The following is a 24,334-nucleotide window of genomic DNA, read 5'->3' as shown; positions in this document are numbered from 1 at the left end:
GTTCTGGATCCTTGGGCGCTAGAAATAGTCTCCCAGGGTTATCTTCTGGAATTCAAGGGACTTCCCCCAAGGGGGAGGTTCCACAGGTCTCAGTTGTCTTCAGACCACATAAAAAGACAGGCGTTCTTACATTGTGTAGAAGACCTGTTAAAAATGGGAGTGATTCATCCTGTTCCATTAAGAGAACAAGGGATGGGGTTCTACTCCAATCTGTTCATAGTTCCCAAAAAAGAGGGAACGTTCAGACCAATCTTAGATCTCAAGATCTTAAACAAGTTTCTCAAGGTTCCATCGTTCAAGATGGAAACCATTCGAACTATTCTTCCTTCCATCCAGGAAGGTCAATTCATGACCACGGTGGATTTAAAGGATGCGTATCTACATATTCCTATCCACAAGGAACATCATCGGTTCCTAAGGTTCGCATTCCTGGACAAACATTACCAGTTCGTGGCGCTTCCTTTCGGATTAGCCACTGCTCCAAGGATTTTCACAAAGGTACTAGGGTCCCTTCTAGCGGTGCTAAGACCAAGGGGCATTGCAGTAGTACCTTACCTGGACGACATTCTGATTCAAGCGTCGTCCCTTCCTCAAGCAAAGGCTCACACGGACATCGTCCTGGCCTTTCTCAGATCTCACGGCTGGAAAGTGAACGTGGAAAAGAGTTCTCTATCCCCGTCAACAAGGGTTCCCTTCTTGGGAACAATTATAGACTCCTTAGAAATGAGGATTTTTCTAACAGAGGCCAGAAAAACAAAACTTCTAGACTCTTGTCGGATACTTCATCCCGTTCCTCTTCCTTCCATAGCTCAGTGCATGGAAGTGATCGGGTTGATGGTAGCGGCAATGGACATAGTTCCTTTTGCGCGCATTCATCTAAGACCATTACAACTGTGCATGCTCAGTCAGTGGAATGGGGACTATACAGACTTGTCTCCAAAGATACAAGTAAATCAGAGGACCAGAGACTCACTCCGTTGGTGGCTGTCCCTGGACAACCTGTCACAAGGGATGACATTCCGCAGACCAGAGTGGGTCATTGTCACGACCGACGCCAGTCTGATGGGCTGGGGCGCGGTCTGGGGATCCCTGAAAGCTCAGGGTCTTTGGTCTCGGGAAGAATCTCTTCTACCGATAAATATTCTGGAACTGAGAGCGATATTCAATGCTCTCAAGGCTTGGCCTCAGCTAGCGAGGACCAAGTTCATACGGTTTCAATCAGACAACATGACGACTGTTGCGTACATCAACCATCAGGGGGGAACAAGGAGTTCCCTAGCGATGGAAGAAGTGACCAAAATCATTCTATGGGCGGAGTCTCACTCCTGCCACCTGTCTGCTATCCACATCCCAGGAGTGGAAAATTGGGTAGCGGATTTTCTGAGTCGTCAGACATTGCATCCGGGGGAGTGGGAACTCCATCCGGAAATCTTTGCCCAAGTCACTCAGCTGTGGGGCATTCCAGACATGGATCTAATGGCCTCTCGTCAGAACTTCAAAGTTCCTTGCTACGGGTCCAGATCCAGGGATCCCAAGGCGGCTCTAGTGGATGCACTAGTAGCACCTTGGACCTTCAAACTAGCTTATGTGTTCCCGCCGTTTCCTCTCATCCCCAGGCTGGTAGCCAGGATCAATCAGGAGAGGGCGTCGGTGATCTTGATAGCTCCTGCGTGGCCACGCAGGACTTGGTATGCAGATCTGGTGAATATGTCATCGGCTCCACCTTGGAAGCTACCTTTGAGACGAGACCTTCTTGTTCAGGGTCCGTTCGAACATCCGAATCTGGTTTCACTCCAGCTGACTGCTTGGAGATTGAACGCTTGATTTTATCGAAGCGAGGATTCTCAGATTCTGTTATCGATACTCTTGTTCAGGCCAGAAAGCCTGTAACTAGAAAGATTTACCACAAGATTTGGAAAAAATATATCTGTTGGTGTGAATCTAAAGGATTCCCTTGGGACAAGGTTAAGATTCCTAGGATTCTATCCTTCCTTCAAGAAGGATTGGAAAAAGGATTATCTGCAAGTTCCCTGAAGGGACAGATTTCCGCCTTGTCGGTGTTACTTCACAAAAAGCTGGCAGCTGTGCCAGATATTCAAGCCTTTGTTCAGGCTCTGGTTAGAATCAAGCCTGTTTACAAACCTTTGACTCCTCCTTGGAGTCTCAATTTAGTTCTTTCAGTTCTTCAGGGGGTTCCGTTTGAACCCTTGCATTCCGTTGATATTAAATTATTATCTTGGAAAGTTTTGTTTTTGGTTGCAATTTCTTCTGCTAGAAGAGTTTCAGAATTATCTGCTCTGCAGTGTTCTCCTCCTTATCTGGTGTTCCATGCAGATAAGGTGGTTTTGCGTACTAAACCTGGTTTTCTTCCGAAAGTTGTTTCTAACAAAAACATTAACCAGGAGATTATCGTACCTTCTCTGTGTCCGAAACCAGTTTCAAAGAAGGAACGTTTGTTGCACAATTTGGATGTTGTTCGCGCTCTAAAATTCTATTTAGATGCTACAAAGGATTTTAGACAAACATCTTCCTTGTTTGTTGTTTATTCTGGTAAAAGGAGAGGTCAAAAAGCAACTTCTACCTCTCTCTCTTTTTGGATTAAAAGCATCATCAGATTGGCTTACGAGACTGCCGGACGGCAGCCTCCCGAAAGAATCACAGCTCATTCCACTAGGGCTGTGGCTTCCACATGGGCCTTCAAGAACGAGGCTTCTGTTGATCAGATATGTAGGGCAGCGACTTGGTCTTCACTGCACACTTTTACCAAATTTTACAAGTTTGATACTTTTGCTTCTTCTGAGGCTATTTTTGGGAGAAAGGTTTTGCAAGCCGTGGTGCCTTCCATTTAGGTGACCTGATTTGCTCCCTCCCTTCATCCGTGTCCTAAAGCTTTGGTATTGGTTCCCACAAGTAAGGATGACGCCGTGGACCGGACACACCAATGTTGGAGAAAACAGAATTTATGTTTACCTGATAAATTACTTTCTCCAACGGTGTGTCCGGTCCACGGCCCGCCCTGGTTTTTTTAATCAGGTCTGATATTTTATTTTCTTTAACTACAGTCACCACGGTACCATATGGTTTCTCCTATGCAAATATTCCTCCTTAACGTCGGTCGAATGACTGGGGTAGGCGGAGCCTAGGAGGGATCATGTGACCAGCTTTGCTGGGCTCTTTGCCATTTCCTGTTGGGGAAGAGAATATCCCACAAGTAAGGATGACGCCGTGGACCGGACACACCGTTGGAGAAAGTAATTTATCAGGTAAACATAAATTCTGTTTTTTCTTTTGTTGCTTAAAATGTCATGCTCTAACTTACTCCTATTATCAAATGTTCTTTATTCTCTTGGTATCTTTATTTGAAATGCAAGAATGTAAGTTTAGATGCCGGCCCATTTTTGGTGAACAACCTGGGTGGTTCTTGCTGATGGATGGATACATTCATCCACCAATAAAAAAGTTCTTTCCAGAGTTCTGAACCAAAAAAAAAAAAGAAGCTTAGATGCCTTTTTCAAATAAAGATAGCAAGAGAACAAAGAAAAACTTATAATAGGAGTAAATTAGAAAGTTGCTTAAAACTGCATTCTCTATCTGAATCACGAAAGAAAAAATTTGGGTTCAGTGTCTCTTTAACCCCTTAATGACCACAGCAATTTTCAATTTTCTATACCGTTTGGGACCAAGGATATTTTTACATTTTTGCGGTGTTTGTGTTTAGCTGTAATTATCCTCTTACTCATTTACTGTACCCACACATATTATATACCGTTTTTCTCGCCATTAAATGGACTTTCTAAAGATACCATTATTTTCATCATATCTTATAATTTACTATAAAAAAAGAGGGAAAAAATGGAAAAAACACACTTTTTCTAAATTTGACCCCCAAACTCTGTTACATATCTACAACCACCAATAGACACCCATGCTAAATAGTTTCTAAATTTTGTCCTGAGTTTAGAAATACCCAATGTTTACATGTTCTTTGCTTTTTTGCAAGTTATAGGGCAATAAATACAAGTAGCATGTTGCTATTTCCAAACCACCTTTTTTCAAAATTAGCGCTAGTTATATTGGAACACTGATAACTGTCAGGAATCCCTGAATATCCCTTGACATGTGTATTTTTTTTTTTAGAAGACATCCCAAAGTATTAACCTAGGCCCATTTTGGTATATTTCATGCCATCATTTCACCGCCAAATGCGATCAAATAAAAAAAAATTCACTTTTTCACAAACTTTAGGTTTCTCACTGAAATTATTTACAAACGGCTTGTGCAATTATGGCACAAATGGTTGTAAATGCTTCTCTGGGATCCCCTTTGTTCAGAAATAGCAGACATATATGGCTTTGGCGTTGCTTTTTAGTAATTAGGCCGCTAATTGCCGCTGGGCATCACATGTGTATTATGCCTAGCAGTGAAAGGGTTAATTAGGTAGCTTGTAGGGAGCTTGCAGGGTTCATTTTAGCTTTAGTGTAGAGATCAGCCTCCCACCTGACACATTAGACCCCCTGATCCCTCCCAAACAGCTCTCTTCCCTCCCCCACCCCACAAATGTCCCCACCATCTTAATTACTGACAAAGTCTGCCAGTACTAAAATAAAAGGTAGCTTTTTTTTTAAAAAGAGCATATTTACATATGCTGCTGTGAAGGCTCCCCCTTAGCCCCCAACCTCCCTGATCTCCCCCCCCCCCCCCCCCCCAAACAGCTCTCTAACCCTCCCCCTCTACCTTATTGGGAGCCATCTTGGGTACTGGCAGCTGCCTGCCAGTACCCAGTTTACAAAGAATACGTTTTTTTTTTGTGTGTTTGTTTTTTTTTTCTGTAGTGTAGCCACCCCCTTCCAGATCCGTTTTTATTGCACTTCCCTCCCCCCTCTCTCCCACTTTTGCCAAACATTTTTTCTGTAGTGTAGCGGTTCCCACCCGCCCCTGATCCTGCCCCCCTCTTACTGATCTGGTGCAGAGAGGGCCACAGAGTGTCTCTCTGCATCGGAGGGGTAAGAAATGTTATTGCAGGATACTTCGATATCGAGGCATCACTGCAATATCCGGAAAGCAGCTGGAAGCGTTCAGGATCGCTTCCACTGCTTTCCAAGACCACCAACATACGCCGTACGTCCTTGGTCGTTAAAGATATTTTTTGTGAGGGCGTACGGCGTTGGTCATTAAGGGGTTAAGGACTTTTTAAATGGCACACATACACCTTCCTTCAAAGAGCCGCATATCTTGCACATCTGACAGTTATTTCTTTCTATATAATATGTCTATTTTTTTGATCACACATAAAACCACAGATGTATAGGAAAAAAATTAAACAACGTTCAGGTATGTGATGCTGTAGCAACACATAAAGAAAAGAAGGCTGAATATTTTGTTATGATCATACTTATAACATTTCATGTATTACACTTAACAGGACATTGTACTGTGATTTTGTTTTTCTTTCCTTAATGTGTTCCCAGTGATCCATTTTACCTGCTTGAGTGTATTAAATTGTTTACAAACAGCTCATTTACTGATTATAGAAAGATCATGTAAACAAGAAGGTTTATTAAAAAACAAAACAAAAAAAAAACCACTCCCAGTGGGGAGTTGGGTGGGGACAGATATACCAAGTTTCATGTTTAATTATCCTCTCTAAGATAAGGAGGATTTTGTATAACTATAAAGAGATAAGCTGATGAGGTTGGTGCTCCTTGCATGCTCAGCCAGTTTGATTGGGTTGTGGTTTCAATTAGCAGGCGCAGCCATTTCATATACAACAATATACCAAATGGAGCAATTTTCCATACATTTATAAACTCTGCAGCAGGTATAAGTATTTGTAAACACATTGAGGTGTTCTCTAATGTACGTTTTGGTTTCTTCTGTCACTCTGTCAGTTTGTTCTCTGGATACAAGCTGATAACCGCAACCTAACTTGTATGCATATTTTAGTTTACCTTTTTATTTTGCATTCTACCTACTGTAATAGATAGCCACATGCTTGCATGTTCTCCTGACACATGTCACGAGCCGCCCTAAGCATAAGTCATCTTAAGCCGAAGAGGCGAATGTGTGTGCATGCAGCCAGTTGCTGCGTAACCAGTGGTTGAATGCACAGTCTTTGTCACAAAGACAGTGAATAAAGATATAACTGATGTTAACATGTTACTGTTCATATAAACGTCTGTCTAAACATTACATTTGCTTAAAAGGTGCATCAGTATAAAGTAGCTAAAATGATTCTCTGTACCAAGATTTTATAGTATTTGAGAAACATGCAAAACTTCACAATTTATTCATAGTGCAGAATTATGTAACATGTTAACAGTAGTTACTGTCCCTTTAAAGTAGGGATTCACCGAAATTTTGGCCGCAGAAACATTTTAGTTGAAAGTAGCATTATTTTTATTTATTTTTTCTTGGTAAAATTATTTTGTAGCATATTATTGTTTGAAGATATTTTTTTTTTAATCCAATTTTAGAGTTTCTTTCAATAAGTGTGGTTATTTTATTGGCTTGCGTTTTTTTTTTTTTTTTTAAAAATTCAGATTAATTCATTAAAGGGATAGGAAAGTCAAAATTAAATTTGCATGATTCATATAGAGCATTCAAATTGTAAGACACTTTAAAATTCCCTTCTATTTTCAAATGTGCATTGTTCTTATGGTATCCCTTGTTTAAAAGGAATATGCACATATCCTACACTAGTGGGAGCTAGATGCTGATTGATTTCAGCATACATTTGTCTCATGTGATTGGCTAACTATGTGTTCAGCTAGCTGCCAGTAGTCCAATGCTGTTCCTTCAGAGAGTGAAGCAAATGTGATAATAGAAGTAAATTGGAAAGTTGTTTAAAATTGTGTGTTCTATCCAATTCATAATAGAAAATGTAGGGGTTTTCTGTCCCTTTAAAGGGACACTCAGGTTAAATTACATTTTCATGATTTAGATACAGCATGTAATTTTAAACAACTTTCCAATATACTTCCATTAAAGAAAAATGTGCACAGTCTTTTATATTTACACTTTTTGAGTCACCAGATCCTACTGAGCATGTGCAAGAATTCACAGACTATACGTATATGCATTTGTGATTGGCTGATTGCTATCACATGGTACAAGGGGAGTGGAAATATACATAACTGACATTTGTTATAAAAAAATCTACTACTCATTTGAAGTTCAGACTAAGTGCTATTGCATTGTCTTGTTATCTTGCATTTGTTGATTATGCAAATCTAATGTGTTGACTGGTCCTTTAAATAGTCTAATAATGCAAAAAACAAACAAAAAAAAACCTAAAAAAAATATATTTGGGGAAAAGACCGTTTTGGTTTTCGGCCAAGTGCATCCTGGATTTTCGGGTTTGGTTTCGGTTCATAATTTCCATTTCGGTGCTTCACTACTTTTAATGGGTTATGAAACCCCAAAAAATTATTTTGTGATTCATAGCTTAGCTTAAAAGAAAGTTTCCAATTTACTTCTATCAAATTTGCTTATTTTCCATGGTATCCTTTTGTTGAAGAGATACCTAGGTAAGTGTCTGGAGCACTACATGGCATGAAATAGTGCTGCCATCTAGTGTTCTTCCAAATGGATAACCAGAGATGTGCACTCGCCTGAGCCTATGTCCCTGCTTTTCAACAAGATACCAAAAGAACAAAGAAAATTTAATAGAAGTAAATTTGAAAGGTGTTAAAAAAAAAAAAGGGATGTTCTGTCTGAATCATGAAAGAAAACATTGGGGTTTCATATTTCTTTAAGACTGTAGGGGCAGACACTGTAACCTTGTGTTTTGCTTTTGGGCCATGCACTAGGTTTTGTAGCACAGTGGCTAATCCTGGTTGAGGGAAGCTCTCTAACGATGATAGATTCCTGAGTAAATTATCTTAATCCTAACATGCTCTGGCAATTTTTTTATAAACTGTTGAACTACTAAAATCTGTCTTAAGTCACTAGTCCTCGTTCTAGTTCAGTATTTATTGTTTTTGTGTTTCACCTCTTCTTTTCCAGATAGCATAACACCAACAGTGGAACTGAATGCCCTGTGCATGAAACTGGGAAGGAAACCAATATACAAGCCACTTGACCCATACACAGGCATCCGTTCTTACAGTTATAATATGCGAGGGGGCGCTTACCAGCCGCGGTATGTTATGGAGCATTTGTCAGGGAGGGCAGGTTTTCTGGGAAGTGTTTGTTGGTTTATTTTCAATCTAGTTTCCATACAGTCAGATAATTTATTAGAAATCATCAGTATATTCTCTGTTGCCTTGTAGTCACATACATAAATATTTTATTTGTTGCTTGCAATATAAATGGAATACAACACATACTGTATGTTCTTATCGATTCAGTTACACATTGATCCTTTTTAAAAAGAATGAAACGGTGCTTAACATTGTATCCTGTTCTCTTGCATTCTCCTAAATGTCATTAATACTTTTGTGTTCCTGGTAAATTGTAGATTCTTGCTGGGTGAGGAAATGAGTTCTGTAATGTCTTAACATAGGGAGAGAGAGACCTTGAAAGTGTGTTTGGTTAGACGATGGAGATTTGTTTATTGTTGGGAGTTGCAAGGGCAGAAGTCTAAAAGAAAATTATAGATTTTATTTAAACAGGCATTCTTCAACATTTCCTGTGAGTAATGCAAGCCACTCCAAAGACTAAAAACATACATAAATAGGATAAGTAGGATGTTGGGGGGGGGGGGGCTCAAAACCTTTTCTATAGAACTATATTTCTTCTGTTAAGTGTGATCAGTCCACGGGTCATCATTACTTGTGGGATATTAACTGCTCCCCTACAGGAAGTGCAAGAGGATTCACCCAGCAGAGTTGCTATATAGCTCCTCCCCTCTACGTCACCTCCAGTCATTCTCTTGCACCCAACGACTAGATAGGATGTGTGAGAGGACTATGGTGATATATTTAGTTTTTATATCTTCAATCAAAAGTTTGTTATTTTATAATAGCACCGGAGTGTGTTATTCCTTCTCTGGTAGAATTTGAAGAAGAATCTACCTGAGTTTTTCTATGATTTTAGCCGGAGTAGTTAAGATCATATTGCTGTTTCTCGGCCATCTGAGGAGTGAGGTAAACTTCAGATCAGGGGACAGCAGGCAGATTAATCTGCAAAGAGGTATGTAGCAGTTTATTATTTTCTGACATGGAATTGATGAGAAAATCCTGCCATACCGTTATAATGTAAACTCAGCCTTGAATGCAGTAGATGTAGCTGATATCAGGCTGTCATGTATGTATATTTTACACTTCAGTTTTCTGGGAAATGGTACTTCTCTGGCTTTTAAACTGTATACATAGACTTAACCTATTTTGCAGGGACTTGCAATAGGTTTTAAATGACAATTAATTATTGAGGTAAAATGTTTTTTTGCTGGCATGTAAAAACGTTTTTTTCTCTGAGGTACTGGGTGAAAAAATGTTTTGGGCACTTTTTTTCCACTTGGCAATAGTTTTGATTTAAATTAGAGCAGTTCACTGATCCCTCTCACTGTTATGTGTGTGGGGGAGGGGCCATTTTGGTGCTTTCACTATGCATCAGAAAAACTCAGTCAGAGGTTCATTTTCTTCCTGCATGATCCGGTTCATCTCTACAGAGTTCAGGGATCTCAAGAGTCTTTTTTGAGGGAAGTAATCATACAGCAGAGCTGTGCTGATTGTATTGACTGTGATATAAAAAACGTTTATTTGTGTATTTTTTTTCTGCTGCCTGGGTTAGTTATCATTTGCTGAGGGGAACAATCCTTTGCTAAAACTGTATATTCTGACAAAGATTGATGCTATAACTTAATTATTTTATCTGTTATAATATTTTTCTGTGCTTCTTAAAGGCACAGTTCGTTTTCATATTATTTGTAAATTACTTTGAAAAGTATTTCCAAGTTGCTGTTTATTTGCTAGTGTGTTAAACATGTCTGATTCAGAGGAAGATATCTGTGCTATATGTGTTAATGCCAAAGTGGAGCCCAATAGAAATTTATGTACTAAATGTATTGATGCTACTTTAAAAAATAGTCAATCTGTACAAATTGAACATATTTAACCAAACAACGAGGGGAGAGTTATGCCGCAAAGCAGGAGCAGCATCAACTTCCTCTGCACCAAAACAGGAAGGAGCTGTTGCTCGCTACAGACAAGGCTGGAAACCTAACCAGTCCTGGAACAGGGGCAAACAGGCCAGAAAACCTGCTGCTGCCCCTAAGACAGCATGAATTGAGGGCCCCCGATCCGGGACCGGATCTAGTGGGGGGCAGACTTTCCCTCTTCGCCCAGGCTTGGGCAAGAGATGTTCAGGATCCCTGGGCGTTAGAGATCATATCTCAGGGATACCTTCTGGACTTCAAATCCTCTCCCCCAAGAGGGAGATTTCATCTGTCAAGGTTGTCAACAAACCTAACAAAGAAGGAAGCGTTTCTGCGCTGCGTACAAGATCTTTTATTAATGGGAGTGATCCATCCAGTTCCGCGGTTGGAACAAGGACAAGGGTTTTACTCAAATCTGTTTGTAGTTCCCAAAAAAGAGGGAACCTTCAGGCCAATCTTGGATTTAAAGATCCTAAACAAATTCCTAAGAGTTCCATCGTTCAAGATGGAAACTATTCGAACAATTTTGCCCATGATCCAAGAGGGTCAGTACTTGACCACAGTGGATTTAAAGGATGCTTACCTTCACATACCGATTCACAGAAGTCATTACCGGTATCTAAGGTTTGCCTTTTTAGACAGGCATTACCAGTTTGTAGCTCTTCCATTCGGACTGGCTACGGCTCCAAGAATCTTCACAAAGGTTCTGGGCACTCTTCTGGCGGTACTAAGACCGCGAGGAATTTCAGTAGCTCCGTACTTAGACGACATACTGATACAAGCTTCAAGCTTTCAAACTGCCAAATCTCATACAGAGATAGTACTGGCATTTCTAAGGTCGCATGGATGGAAAGTGAACGAAGAGAAAAGTTCTCTCTTTCCACTCACAAGAGTTCCCTTCCTGGGGACTCTGATAGATTCTGTAGAAATGAAGATTTACCTGACAGAGGACAGGTTAACAAAACTTCAAAGTGCATGCCGTGTCCTTCATTCCATTCAAGAGACCAGAAATTCTCTTCTATGGTGGCTTTATCGGCCACATCTGTCCAGGGGAATGCCATTCAGCAGGCCAGACTGGTCAATTGTAACAACAGACGCCAGCCTACTAGGTTGGGGCGCTGTCTGGAATTCTCTGAAGGCTCAGGGACTATGGAATCAGGAGGAGAGTCTTCTTCCAATAAACATTCTGGAATTGAGAGCAGTCCTCAATGCTCTTCTGGCTTGGCCCCAGTTAGCAACTCGGGGGTTCATCAGGTTCCAGTCGGACAACATCACGACTGTAGCTTATATCAACCATCAGGGAGGGACAAGAAGCTCCCTAGCAATGATGGAAGTATCGAAGATAATTCGCTGGGCAGAGTCTCACTCTTGCCACCTGTCTGCAATCCACATCCCGGGAGTGGAGAACTGGGAGGCGGATTTCTTAAGTCGTCAGACTTTTCATCCGGGGGAGTGGGAACTTCATCCAGAGGTCTTTGCCCAAATACTTCGACGTTGGGGCAAACCAGAGATAGATCTCATGGCGTCTCGACAGAACGCCAAGCTTCCGCGCTACGGGTCCAGATCCAGGGATCCGGGAGCGGTCCTGATAGATGCCTTGACAGCACCATGGACCTTCAGGATGGCTCATGTGTTTCCACCTTTCCCGATGCTTCCTCGATTGATTGCCAGAATCAAACAGGAGAAAGCATCAGTGATTCTAATAGCGCCTGCATGGCCACGCAGGACTTGGTATACAGATCTGGTGGACATGTCATTCTGTCCACCTTGGTCGTTACCTCTGAAACAGGACCTTCTGATTCAGGGTCCTTTCAAACATCAAAATCTAACTTCTCTGAAGCTGACTGCTTGGAAATTGAACGCTTGATCTTATCAAGGCGTGGTTTTTCTGAGTCAGTTATTGATACCTTAATACAGGCTAGGAAGCCTGTTACCAGAAAGATTTACCATAAAATATGGCGTAAATACCTATATTGGTGCGAATCCAAAGGTTACTCTTGGAGTAAGGTTAGGATTCCTAGGATATTGTCTTCTCTACAAGAAGGTTTAGAAAAGGGGTTATCCGCTAGTTCCTTAAAGGGACAGATCTCAGCTCTGTCCATTCTGTTACACAAGCATCTGTCAGAAGTTCCAGACGTTCAGGCTTTTTGTCAGGCTTTGGCCAGGATTAAACCTGTGTTTAAAGCTGTGGCTCCACCATGGAGTTTAAACCTTGTTCTTAACGTTTTACAGGGTGTTCCGTTTGAACCCCTTCATTCCATTGATATAAAGTTGTTATCTTGGAAAGTTCTATTTTTAATGGCTATTTCCTCGGCTCGAAGAGTCTCTGAATTATCAGCCTTACATTGTGATTCTCCTTATTTGATTTTTCACTCGGATAAGGTAGTTCTGCGTACTAAGCCTGGGTTCTTACCTAAGGTAGTCACTAACAGGAATATCAATCAGGAGATTGTTGTTCCATCCTTGTGCCCAAATCCTTCTTCGAGGAAGGAACGTCTTTTGCACAATCTGGATGTAGTTCGTGCCCTTAAATTTTATTTACAGGCAACTAAAGATTTTCGACAAACGTCTTCCCTGTTTGTCGTTTACTCTGGTCAGAGGAGAGGTCAAAAAGCTTCTGCTACCTCTCTCTCTTTTTGGCTTCGTAGCATAATTCGTTTAGCTTATGAGACTGCTGGACAGCAGCCTCCTGAAAGAATTACAGCTCATTCCACTAGAGCTGTGGCTTCCACTTGGGCCTTTAAGAATGAGGCCTCTGTTGAACAGATTTGCAAGGCTGCAACTTGGTCTTCGCTTCATACTTTTTCCAAATTTTACAAATTTGACACTTTTGCTTCCTCGGAGGCTATTTTTGGGAGAAAGGTTCTTCAGGCAGTGGTTCCTTCTGTATAAAGAGCCTGCCTATCCCTCCCGTCATCCGTGTACTTTTGCTTTGGTATTGGTATCCCACAAGTAATGATGACCCGTGGACTGATCACACTTAACAGAAGAAAACATAATTTATGTTTACCTGATAAATTCCTTTCTTCTGTAGTGTGATCAGTCCACGGCCCGCCCTGTTTTTTAAGGCAGGTAAATATTTTTTAAATTATACTCCAGTCACCACTACACCCTTGGCTTCTCCTTTCTCGTTGGTCCTTGGTCGAATGACTGGAGGTGACGTAGAGGGGAGGAGCTATATAGCAACTCTGCTGGGTGAATCCTCTTGCACTTCCTGTAGGGGAGCAGTTAATATCCCACAAGTAATGATGACCCGTGGACTGATCACACTACAGAAGAAAGGAATTTATCAGGTAAGCATAAATTATGTTTTCTTTCATGTAATTAGCAAGAGTCCATGAGCTAGTGACGTATGGGATATACATTCCTACCAGGAGGGGCAAAGTTTCCCAAACCTCAAAATGCCTATAAATACACCCCTCACCACACCCACAATTCAGTTTTACAAACTTTGCCTCCGATGGAGGTGGTGAAGTAAGTTTGTGCTAGATTCTACGTTGATATGCGCTCCGCAGCAAGTTGGAGCCCGGTTTTCCTCTCAGCGTGCAGTGAATGTCAGAGGGATGTGAGGAGAGTATTGCCTATTTGAATGCAGTGATCTCCTTCTACGGGGTCTATTTCATAGGTTCTCTGTTATCGGTCGTAGAGATTCATCTCTTACCTCCCTTTTCAGATCGACGATATACTCTTATATATACCATTACCTCTGCTGATTCTCGTTTCAGTACTGGTTTGGCTATCTGCTATATGTAGATGAGTGTCCTGGGGTAAGTAAGTCTTATTTTCTGTGACACTCCAAGCTATGGTTGGGCACTTTGTTTATAAAGTTCTAAATATATGTATTCAAACATTTATTTGCCTTGACTCAGAATGTTCAACTTTCCTTATTTTCAGACAGTCAGTTTCATATTTGGGATAATGCATTTTAAATTTAACATTTTTTCTTACCTTAAAATTTGACTTTTTCCCTGTGGGCTGTTAGGCTCGCGGGGGCTGAAAATGCTTCATTTTATTGCGTCATTCTTGGCGCGGACTTTTTTGGCGCAAAAATTCTATTTCCGTTTCCGGCGTCATACGTGTCGCCGGAAGTTGCGTCATTTTTTGACGTTATTTTGCGCCAAAAATGTCGGCGTTCCGGATGTGGCGTCATTTTTGGCGCCAAAAAGCATTTAGGCGCCAAATAATGTGGGCGTCTTATTTGGCGCGAAAAAATATGGGCGTCACTTTTGTCTCCACATTACTTAAATCTCATTTTTTATTGCTTCTGGTTGCTAGAAGCTTGTCTTTTGGCATTTTTTCCCATTCCTGAAACTGTCATTTAAGGAATTTGATCAATTTTGCTTTATATATATATATGTTGTTTTTTCTCTTACATATTGCAAGATGTCTCACGTTGCATCTGAGTCAGAAGATACTACAGGAAAATCGCTGTCAAGTGCTGAATCTACCAAAGCTAAGTGTATCTGCTGTAAACTTTTGGTAGCTATTCCTCCAGCTGTTGTTTGTATTGATTGTCATGACAAACTTGTTAAAGCAGATAATATTTCCTTTAGTAAAGTACCATTGCCTGTTGCAGTTCCTTCAACATCTAAGGTGCAGAATGTTCCTGATAATATAAGAGATTTTGTTTCTGAATCCATAAAGAAGGCTATGTCTGTTATTTCTCCTTCTAGTAAACGTAAAAAATCTTTTAAAACTTCTCTCCCTACAGATGAATTTTTAACTGAACATCATCATTCTGATTCTGATGATTCCTCTGGTTCAGAGGATTCTGTCTCAGAGGTTGATGCTGATAAATCTTCATATTTATTTAAAATGGAATTTATTCGTTCTTTACTTAAAGAAGTACTAATTGCTTTAGAAATAGAGGATTCTGGTCCTCTTGATACTAATTCTAAACGTTTAGATAAGGTATTTAAAGCTCCTGTGGTTATTCCAGAAGTTTTTCCTGTTCCTAATGCTATTTCTGCAGTAATTTCCAAAGAATGGGATAATTTGGGTAATTCATTTACTCCTTCTAAACGTTTTAAGCAATTATATCCTGTGCCGTCTGACAGATTAGAATTTTGGGACAAGATCCCTAAAGTTGATGGGGCTATTTCTACCCTTGCTAAACGTACTACTATTCCTACGTCAGATGGTACTTCGTTTAAGGATCCTCTAGATAGGAAAATTGAATACTTTCTAAGAAAAGCTTATCTGTGTTCAGGTAATCTTCTTAGACCTGCTATATCTTTGGCTGATGTTGCTGCAGCTTCAACTTTTTGGTTGGAAACTTTAGCGCAACAAGTAACACATTGTGATTCTCATGATATTATTATTCTTCTTCAGCATGCTAATAATTTTATCTGTGATGCCATTTTTGATATTATCAGAGTTGATGTCAGGTTTATGTCTCTAGCTATTTTAGCTAGAAGAGCTTTATGGCTTAAAACTTGGAATGCTGATATGGCTTCTAAATCAACTTTACTTTCCATTTCTTTCCAGGGTAACAAATTATTTGGTTCTCAGTTGGATTCCATTATTTCAACTGTTACTGGTGGGAAAGGAACTTTTTTACCACAGGATAAAAAATCTAAAGGTAAAAACAGGGCTAATAATCGTTTTCGTTCCTTTCGTTTCAACAAAGAACAAAAGCCTGATCCTTCATCCTCAGGAGCAGTTTCAGTTTGGAGACCATCTCCAGTCTGGAATAAATCCAAGCCAGCTAGAAAGGCAAAGCCTGCTTCTAAGTCCACATGAAGGTGCGGCCCTCATTCCAGCTCAGCTGGTAGGGGGCAGGTTACGTTTTTTCAAGGAAATTTGGATCAATTCGGTTCACAATCTTTGGATTCAGAGCATTGTTTCAGAAGGGTACAGAATTGGTTTCAAGTTGAGACCTCCTGCAAAGAGATTTTTTCTGAAATGTGTTTCAGATCTAGAGTTGACTGGAGTAATTATGCCAGTTCCAGTTCTGGAACAGGGGATGGGGTTTTATTCAAATCTCTTAATTGTACCAAAGAAGGAGAATTCTTTCAGACCAGTTCTGGATCTAAAAATATTGAATCATTATGTAAGGATACCAACATTCAAGATGGTAACTGTAAGGACTATCTTACCTTTTGTTCAGCAAGGGAATTATATGTCCACAATAGATTTACAGGATGCATATCTGCATATTCCGATTCATCCAGATCATTATCAGTTCCTGAGATTCTCGTTTCTGGACAAGCATTACCAGTTTGTGGCTCTGCCGTTTGGCCTAGCTACAGCTCCAAGAATTTTTACAAAGGTTCTTGGTGCCCTGCTGTCTGTAATCAGAGAACAGGGTATTGTGGTATTTCCTTATTTGGACGATATCTTGGTACTTGCTCAGTCTTTACATTTAGCAGAATCTCATACGAATCGACTTGTGTTGTTTCTTCAAGATCATGGTTGGAGGATCAATTTACCAAAAAGTTCTTTGATTCCTCAGACAAGGGTAACCTTTCTGGGTTTCCAGATGGATTCAGTGTCCATGACTCTGTCTTTGACAGACAAGAGACGTCTAAAGTTGATTGCAGCTTGTCGAAACCTTCAGTCACAATCATTCCCTTCGGTAGCCTTATGCATGGAAATTCTAGGTCTTATGACTGCTGCATCGGACGTGATCCCCTTTGCTCGTTTTCACATGCGACCTCTTCAGCTCTGTATGCTGAAGCAATGGTGCAAGGATTACACGAAGATATCTCAATTAATATCTTTAAAACCGATTGTTCGACACTCTCTAACATGGTGGACAGATCACCATCGTTTAATTCAAGGGGCTTCTTTTGTGTTTCCGACTTGGACTGTAATTTCAACAGATGCAAGTCTCACAGGTTGGGGAGCTGTGTGGGGATCTCTGACGGCACAAGGAGTTTGGGAATCTCAGGAGGTGAGATTACCGATCAATATTTTGGAACTCCGTGCAATTTTCAGAGCTCTTCAGTTTTGGCCTCTTCTGAAGAGAGAATCGTTCATTTGTTTTCAGACAGACAATGTCACAACTGTGGCATACATCAATCATCAAGGAGGGACTCACAGTCCTCTGGCTATGAAAGAAGTATCTCGAATTTTGGTTTGGGCGGAATCCAGCTCCTGTCTAATCTCTGCGGTTCATATCCCAGGTGTAGACCATTGGGAAGCGGATTATCTCAGTCGCCAAACGTTGCATCCGGGCGAATGGTCTCTTCACCCAGAGGTATTTCTTCAGATTGTTCAAATGTGGGAACTTCCAGAAATAGATCTGATGGCGTCCCATCTAAACAAGAAACTTCCCAGGTATCTGTCCAGATCCCGGGATCCTCAGGCGGAGGCAGTGGATGCATTATCACTTCCTTGGAAGTATCATCCTGCCTATATCTTTCCGCCTCTAGTTCTTCTTCCAAGAGTAATCTCCAAGATTCTGAAGGAATGCTCGTTTGTTCTGCTGGTAGCTCCGGCATGGCCTCACAGGTTTTGGTATGCGGATCTTGTCCGGATGGCCTCTTGCCAACCGTGGACTCTTCCGTTAAGACCAGACCTTCTGTCACAAGGTCCTTTTTTCCATCAGGATCTGAAATCCTTAAATTTAAAGGTATGGAGATTGAACGCTTGATTCTTGGTCAAAGAGGTTTCTCTGACTCTGTGATTAATACTATGTTACAGGTTCGTAAATCTGTATCTCGAGAGATATATTATAGAGTCTGGAAGACTTATATTTCTTGGTGTCTTTCTCATCATTTTTCCTGGCATTCTTTTAGAATACCGAGAATTTTACAGTTTCTTCAGGATGGTTTAAATAAGGGTTTGTCCGCAAGTTCTTTGAAAGGACAAATCTCTGCTCTTTCTGTTCTTTTTCACAGAAAGATTGCTATTCTTCCTGATATTCATTGTTTTGTACAAGCTTTGGTTCGTATAAAACCTGTCATTAAGTCAATTTCTCCTCCTTGGAGTTTGAATTTGGTTCTGGGAGCTCTTCAAGCTCCTCCGTTTGAACCTATGCATTCATTGGACATTAAATTACTTTCTTGGAAAGTTTTGTTCCTTTTGGCCATCTCTTCTGCCAGAAGAGTTTCTGAATTATCTGCTCTTTCTTGTGAGTCTCCTTTTCTGATTTTTCATCAGGATAAGGCGGTGTTGCGAACTTCTTTTGAATTTTTACCTAAAGTTGTGAATTCCAACAACATTAGTAGAGAAATTGTGGTTCCTTCATTATGTCCTAATCCTAAGAATTCTAAGGAGAAATCGTTGCATTCTTTGGATGTTGTTAGAGCTTTGAAATATTATGTTGAAGCTACGAAATCTTTTCGTAAGACTTCTAGTCTATTTGTTATCTTTTCCGGTTCTAGAAAAGGCCAGAAAGCTTCTGCCATTTCTTTGGCATCTTGGTTGAAATCTTTAATTCATCTTGCCTATGTTGAGTCGGGTAAAACTCCGCCTCAGAGAATTACAGCTCATTCTACTAGGTCAGTTTCTACTTCCTGGGCGTTTAGGAATGAAGCTTCGGTTGACCAGATCTGCAAAGCAGCAACTTGGTCCTCTTTGCATACTTTTCCTAAATTCTACCATTTTGATGTATTTTCTTCTTCTGAAGCAGTTTTTGGTAGAAAAGTACTTCAGGCAGCGGTTTCAGTTTGAATCTTCTGCTTATGTTTTTCGTTAAACTTTATTTTGGGTGTGGATTATTTTCAGCAGGAATTGGCTGTCTTTATTTTATCCCTCCCTCTCTAGTGACTCTTGTGTGGAAAGATCCACATCTTGGGTAGTCATTATCCCATACGTCACTAGCTCATGGACTCTTGCTAATTACATGAAAGAAAACATAATTTATGTAAGAACTTACCTGATAAATTCATTTCTTTCATATTAGCAAGAGTCCATGAGGCCCGCCCTTTTTTATGGTGGTTATGATTTTGTATAAAGCACAATTATTCCAATTCCTTATTTTATATGCTTTCGCACTTTATCACCCCACTTCTTGGCTATTCGTTAAACTGAATTGTGGGTGTGGTGAGGGGTGTATTTATAGGCATTTTGAGGTTTGGGAAACTTTGCCCCTCCTGGTAGGAATGTATATCCCATACGTCACTAGCTCATGGACTCTTGCTAATATGAAAGAAATGAATTTATCAGGTAAGTTCTTACATAAATTATGTTATTTTGATTTTTCAAACGCGTCTCAAATTATACAGAGGACATAGCAAGAGAGAGAGAGCATCTTATGCTAAACCAAACTTCACAGATTCAAGCCCTTCTCAAGGTTGTTAGTATTTTTTTTTTAAGTTTATTTTATGATTGAGACATTTAGGACATTTCAGTCATTTGTTGCATCAACAAGCTAATATTTTTTATAGTTTTTGCTGCTTAATATTAATCAAAAGTGGAGTGAAAATTATTTTGCAGTTTGCTTTTGAACACATTTTAACATGTCTATTCTAAATGAACATTATGAAATGCACTACTGTGCGCAATGTCATTATGAAATGCACTATTATAAAAGTAAAATGCCCAGATAGCTCAGGAGACAAGTGTACGTCACTTCTGTGTTCAAACTCACAGCTGTGGACAGTAAATCTATAACAGTGTTTCCATCTATCCATCTTTTGGGAATAAAGAACCTGGCTACCAGGAGGAGGCAAAGACACCCGAGCCAAAGGCTTAAATACCTCCCCCACTCCCCTCATCCCCCAGTCATTCTTTGCCTTTCATCACAGGAAGATGGCAGAGAAGTGCCGAAGATTCGGAGTAGTCTCTTATGGAGGGTAGTACTCTTCGGAAGATTGTTTCATTTTTATTTTTTTTATACATAATGATAGCACAGAAGACAGGGTCACAGTGTGGTGCCTTTTATCTTATGGAATCAAGGGTTAATATTCCTGCTAAGGGAATTATTGAACAGGGGGGGGGGGGTTAATTATACATGATATTATTTATTGTGTGATTGCTGCGTTATGTGCGAGATGAGGCTCTGGCAATGGTGGAACTTTCAGGTTGACTTCCGGGGATGTATTTGCGCAGCCGGTTTTGGCACTTTTTCACCTTAGTGCAGGGGCGGTCCTGCAATGCATCCCATGTGTCTGGGTGTAACGGTCTCCACTTCCTCTGTTGATCTGCGGCACAGCAGACAAAACTGTTTCTGTAGTCCGGGTCATAGGAGGTTGTGAGTGCCCCGGCCATTGGGGGTATAAAGGTGCCTCTTTATTAAGTTAATCTAGTCCATAATAAAAGCGCAAGCTATGGAGGACTCTGACGCGTTAGAGGGTACTCCCTCTTTAACGAAGTCTCAGTCTTGTGTTTATTGTGAGGAGGTTCTTGTAGATCAGCCTGCTCAACTATGTTCCACATGCCTTGATAAAGTTGCAACATCTAAAAATAAAGGGATATCTAGTACTACTGAGCCATCCACCTCTGAGGGTTCCCCGTCCCGTGAGGTGCGTTTCCTGCTTTCATCTCAGAGTGCACATGCAATGCCCCAGGGTCCAACCATAACTCCTATGGGAGAGATTTGTTCGCCGTCAGATTTTGCGGATCAACTGCAAACAGCGGTATCAGAAGTGATCCATGCTTTACTCCCATGTCATCTCATCTTCCAGCTGCGGAGGAGCCTGACTTTAGGTTTAGGATAGAGAATTTGTGCTTTTTACTGAAGCAAGTGCTTGCTACTCTGGAGGTCCTGGAACCAAAGCTTCCGGAGGAACCTTCGATTCCTTAGCTTAAGGTATACGAGGACAGGGTGGTGCCTCAGATCTGTTAAGATGGTTAATATTATTAAGAATGTATGGGAGTGATTAGGTTTTTCCTTTTCCCCTTCTTCCTTTAAGAAACTGTTCCCTGTCCCGGACTCTCAACTTGAAAAATGTTTTAGCACACAAGGTTTGGTTTTCAACCGGCTGTGGCTGCGGTTTCTTGAGCTGCGACATATTGGTGTAAATCCCTGTGTGATATGGTCGAGAGGGAGACTTCCATAGACGAGATACAGGATAAGATTAAGTCGCCAATTCTTTAATTTGTGACGCCAATATGCAAATTATTCACCTGAATGCAAAGATTTCAGGATTCTCTGTTTTAGCTTGCAGGGCTCTGTGGCTAAAGTCTTGGTCTGCGGACATGACCTCTAAGTCGAGGCTGTTGTCTCTGCCTTTTCAAGGAAAGATTCTGTTTGGTCCAGGATTGGATTAGATCATATCCACGGTTATGGGAGGCAAGTATAAGAAGACTAAGCCTAAAGGATCTACTTTTCGTCCCTTTCGTGCTGACAAGGCCCAGCGCCAGCAGCCTGCCATGAAAACGGATCAGTCCAAGGGAACTTGGAAGCCTGCTCAGTCTTGGAACAAGTCCAAGCAAAACAAGAAGCCCGCTGAGACAAAATCGGCATGAAGGGGCGGCCCCCGACCCGTCTCCGGACCAAGTAGGAGGTAGATTGTTTGTTTCTCTTCTCCGAGGCCTGGTTGCAGGATGTTCTGGAGGTTGTTGCCCAGGGGTACAGGATAGGATTCAGCCCGATACTGGACCTAAAATGTTTAAACAAGTTTCTGGCTGTTCCATCATTCAAAATGGAAACTATCAGATCGCTTCCGCCCCTCGTTCAAGGGGGCAGTTCTTGACGACTATAGGCTTGAAGGATGCTTACCTTCATGTTTCAATTCACAGGGACCGCTTCAAGTTCCTAAGATTTGCGTTTCTGGACCAACACTTCCAGTTTGTGGCCCTTCCTTTCGGTCTGGCGACGGCCCTGAGAGTCTTCACAAAGGTTCTGGGGGCGCTACTTGCAGTGGCCAGATCCAGGGGCATTGCTGTTGCACCCTATTTGGAGGACATCCTAGTCCAGGTGCCGTCGTTTGGCCTCGCAGAGGATCACTCGAGGGCTCTTCTGTTCTTGCTCCAATCTCACGGTTGGAAGAAACTCAGGAAAGAGTTCCCTGGTTCCCAGCAACAGAGTGGAGTTCCTGGGCACGATAATAGACTCTATGTCCATGAAAATATTTCTCACAGATCAACGGCGCAGGAAGATTGCGTCCACCTGTCTTGCCCTTCAGTCCTTCTCAAGCCCTTCGGTGGCTCAGTGTATGGAGATGATCAGGCTCATGGTCTCCAGCATAGACGTCATCCCTTTCACCAGGTTCCATCTCAGACCTCTTCAATTGTGCATGTTGAGACAGTGGAATGGTGATCATTCAGATCTGTCACTGCGGATATCCATGATGCTCGGACCAGGGACTCCCTCTCTTGGTGGATCCGTACGAGGCATATGTCCCTGGGGACATCCTTCTTGAATGTCCTGGAAGATTGTGACCAAGGATGCAAGTCTCGCAGGATGGGGAGCTGTTTGGACCCGGGATTAGTCTCTCCTTCCGATAAATATTCGAGCAATTTACAATGCTCGGAGGGCGTGGCCTCCTCTGGGGTCATTCAGCTTCATCAGATTCCAGACCGACAACATTAACTTGATGGCTTACATCAACCTCATCCCTAGCAATGAGGGAGGTGTCTCTGATTTTGGAGTGGGTGGAGTCCCACAGCTGCTCGCTTTCAGCGATCCACATTCCAGGTGTGGACAACTGGGAAGCAGCCTTTCTCAGCAGGCAATCCTTCCATCCGGGGGAGTGGTCTTTTCACCCCGAAGTGTTTGCGGAGATTTGTCTCAGGTGGGGAACGCCGGAGATAGATCTCATGGCGTCAAGATTCAATTGCATGCTACCCCAATATGGGTCGAGATCTAGGGATTCCCAGGCAGAGCTGATAGATACCTTAGCGTTGCCTTGGGGATTCAGCCTAGCTTACATTTTTTTTTTTTAACACTTCTACCTCGTGTAGTGGCACGCATCAAACAGGAGCGACCTTTGGCCATCTTGATTGCTCTTTCGTTGCCGCGGAGGACGTGGTTTGCGGATCTGCTGGGGATGTCATCCTCTCCGCCATGGAGGTTACCCTGTCACAGGGATCTGCTGGAACAGGGTCCCTTTCAACATCAAAATGTTGTTTCTCTGAGGCTGACTGCGTGGAGATTGAATGCTTAGTCTTAGCCAAGAGAGGTTTTTCTGAAAGTGTGATTGACACTTTAGTTCAGGCAAGGAAGCCAGTCACTCGTCGCATCTACCATAAGGTGTGGAGGACTTACTTGTCCTGGTGTGAGAAGCATGGATATCCTTGGCATAAGGTGAAGGTATCCAGGATTCTGTTCTTTCTCCAGGAGGGTTTGGAGAAGGGTCTTGCTGCTAGTTCCTTAAAGGGACAGATTTTGGCATTATCAGTCTTGTTGCACAGGAGACTCGCTGAGCTTCCTGACATTCAATCTTTCGTTCAGGCTCTGTCGAGAATCAGTCCTGTCTTTAGGCAGTCTGCTCCCCCATGCAACTTAAACTTGGTCCTTAAGTTATTGCAGAGGGTTCAGTTTGAACCTATGCATTCCATTGACATTAAGATTCTGTCCGGGAAGGTTCTCTTCCTGTTGACTATTGCATCGACACGCAGAGTATCTGAGCTCGCTGCCTTGCAATTCGAGCCTCCTTACCTGGTTTTTCATGCAGATAAGGTGGTTCTTCGCACCGGTTTGGGGTTTCTTCCCAAGGTGGTGTCCAACCGTAACATCAATCAGGAATTAATTGTTCCTCCTTTGTGTCCTAACCCTTCTTCTTAGGAGAGGTTACTTCATAATCTGGATGTGGTTTGTGTCTTGAAGTTCTATCTTCAGGCTACAAAGGATATTAGACAGTCTACATCTCTTTTTGTGGTGTATTCTGGGAAGCGCAAGGGGCAGATGGTCTCTTCTACTTCACTTGGCCTATGAGACAGCGGGACATAAGCCTCCTCAGAGGATTATGGCACATTCAACTAGAGCTGTGGCTTCTTCTTGGGCCTTCAAGAATGAGGCCTCTATGGAGCAGATTTGTAAGGCGGCTACCTGGTCCTCCTTACACACTTTTACAAAGTTTTACAAATTTTGACGTTTTTGCTTCTGTGGAAGCTGTTTTTGGGAAAAAGGGTTTTGCAGGCCATGGTGCCCTCAAATTAGGGTCCGCCTTTTTACCCTCCCGGTTTCATTCAGTGTCCTCTAAAGCTTGTGTATATGTTTCCTAAAAGTAATGAATGAAGCCATGGACTCTCCTCCCCTTTAGATGGAAAACATAAATTATGCTTACCGGATCATTTTATTTCCATCATGGGGAGGAGAGTCCATGGCTCCCGCCCGTAACTCCGGTGGGCGGACCTAAATTTATCTTCTGGCACTATTTATACCCTGATATTTCTCCTACTGTT

At 41.8% G+C, this 24,334-nt stretch overlaps 1 protein-coding gene across 1 annotated transcript in view; it reads left to right on the top strand.

Annotated features, from left to right (window-relative positions):
* The window catches only part of STAU1 (staufen double-stranded RNA binding protein 1), a 197,960-nt gene that overhangs the window by 110,160 nt on the left and 63,466 nt on the right, over positions 1-24,334 (top strand). The window contains exon 6 of the mRNA XM_053716921.1: positions 8,005-8,140. Within this exon, the coding sequence (XP_053572896.1) occupies positions 8,005-8,140 (136 nt within the window). The remainder of the gene's footprint in view (positions 1-8,004; positions 8,141-24,334) is intronic.

Source organism: Bombina bombina, chromosome 1 (assembly GCF_027579735.1).
Source record: "Bombina bombina isolate aBomBom1 chromosome 1, aBomBom1.pri, whole genome shotgun sequence".
Lineage (NCBI taxonomy): Eukaryota > Metazoa > Chordata > Amphibia > Anura > Bombinatoridae > Bombina > Bombina bombina.
This window is presented reverse-complemented; position numbering and strand designations above follow the sequence as displayed.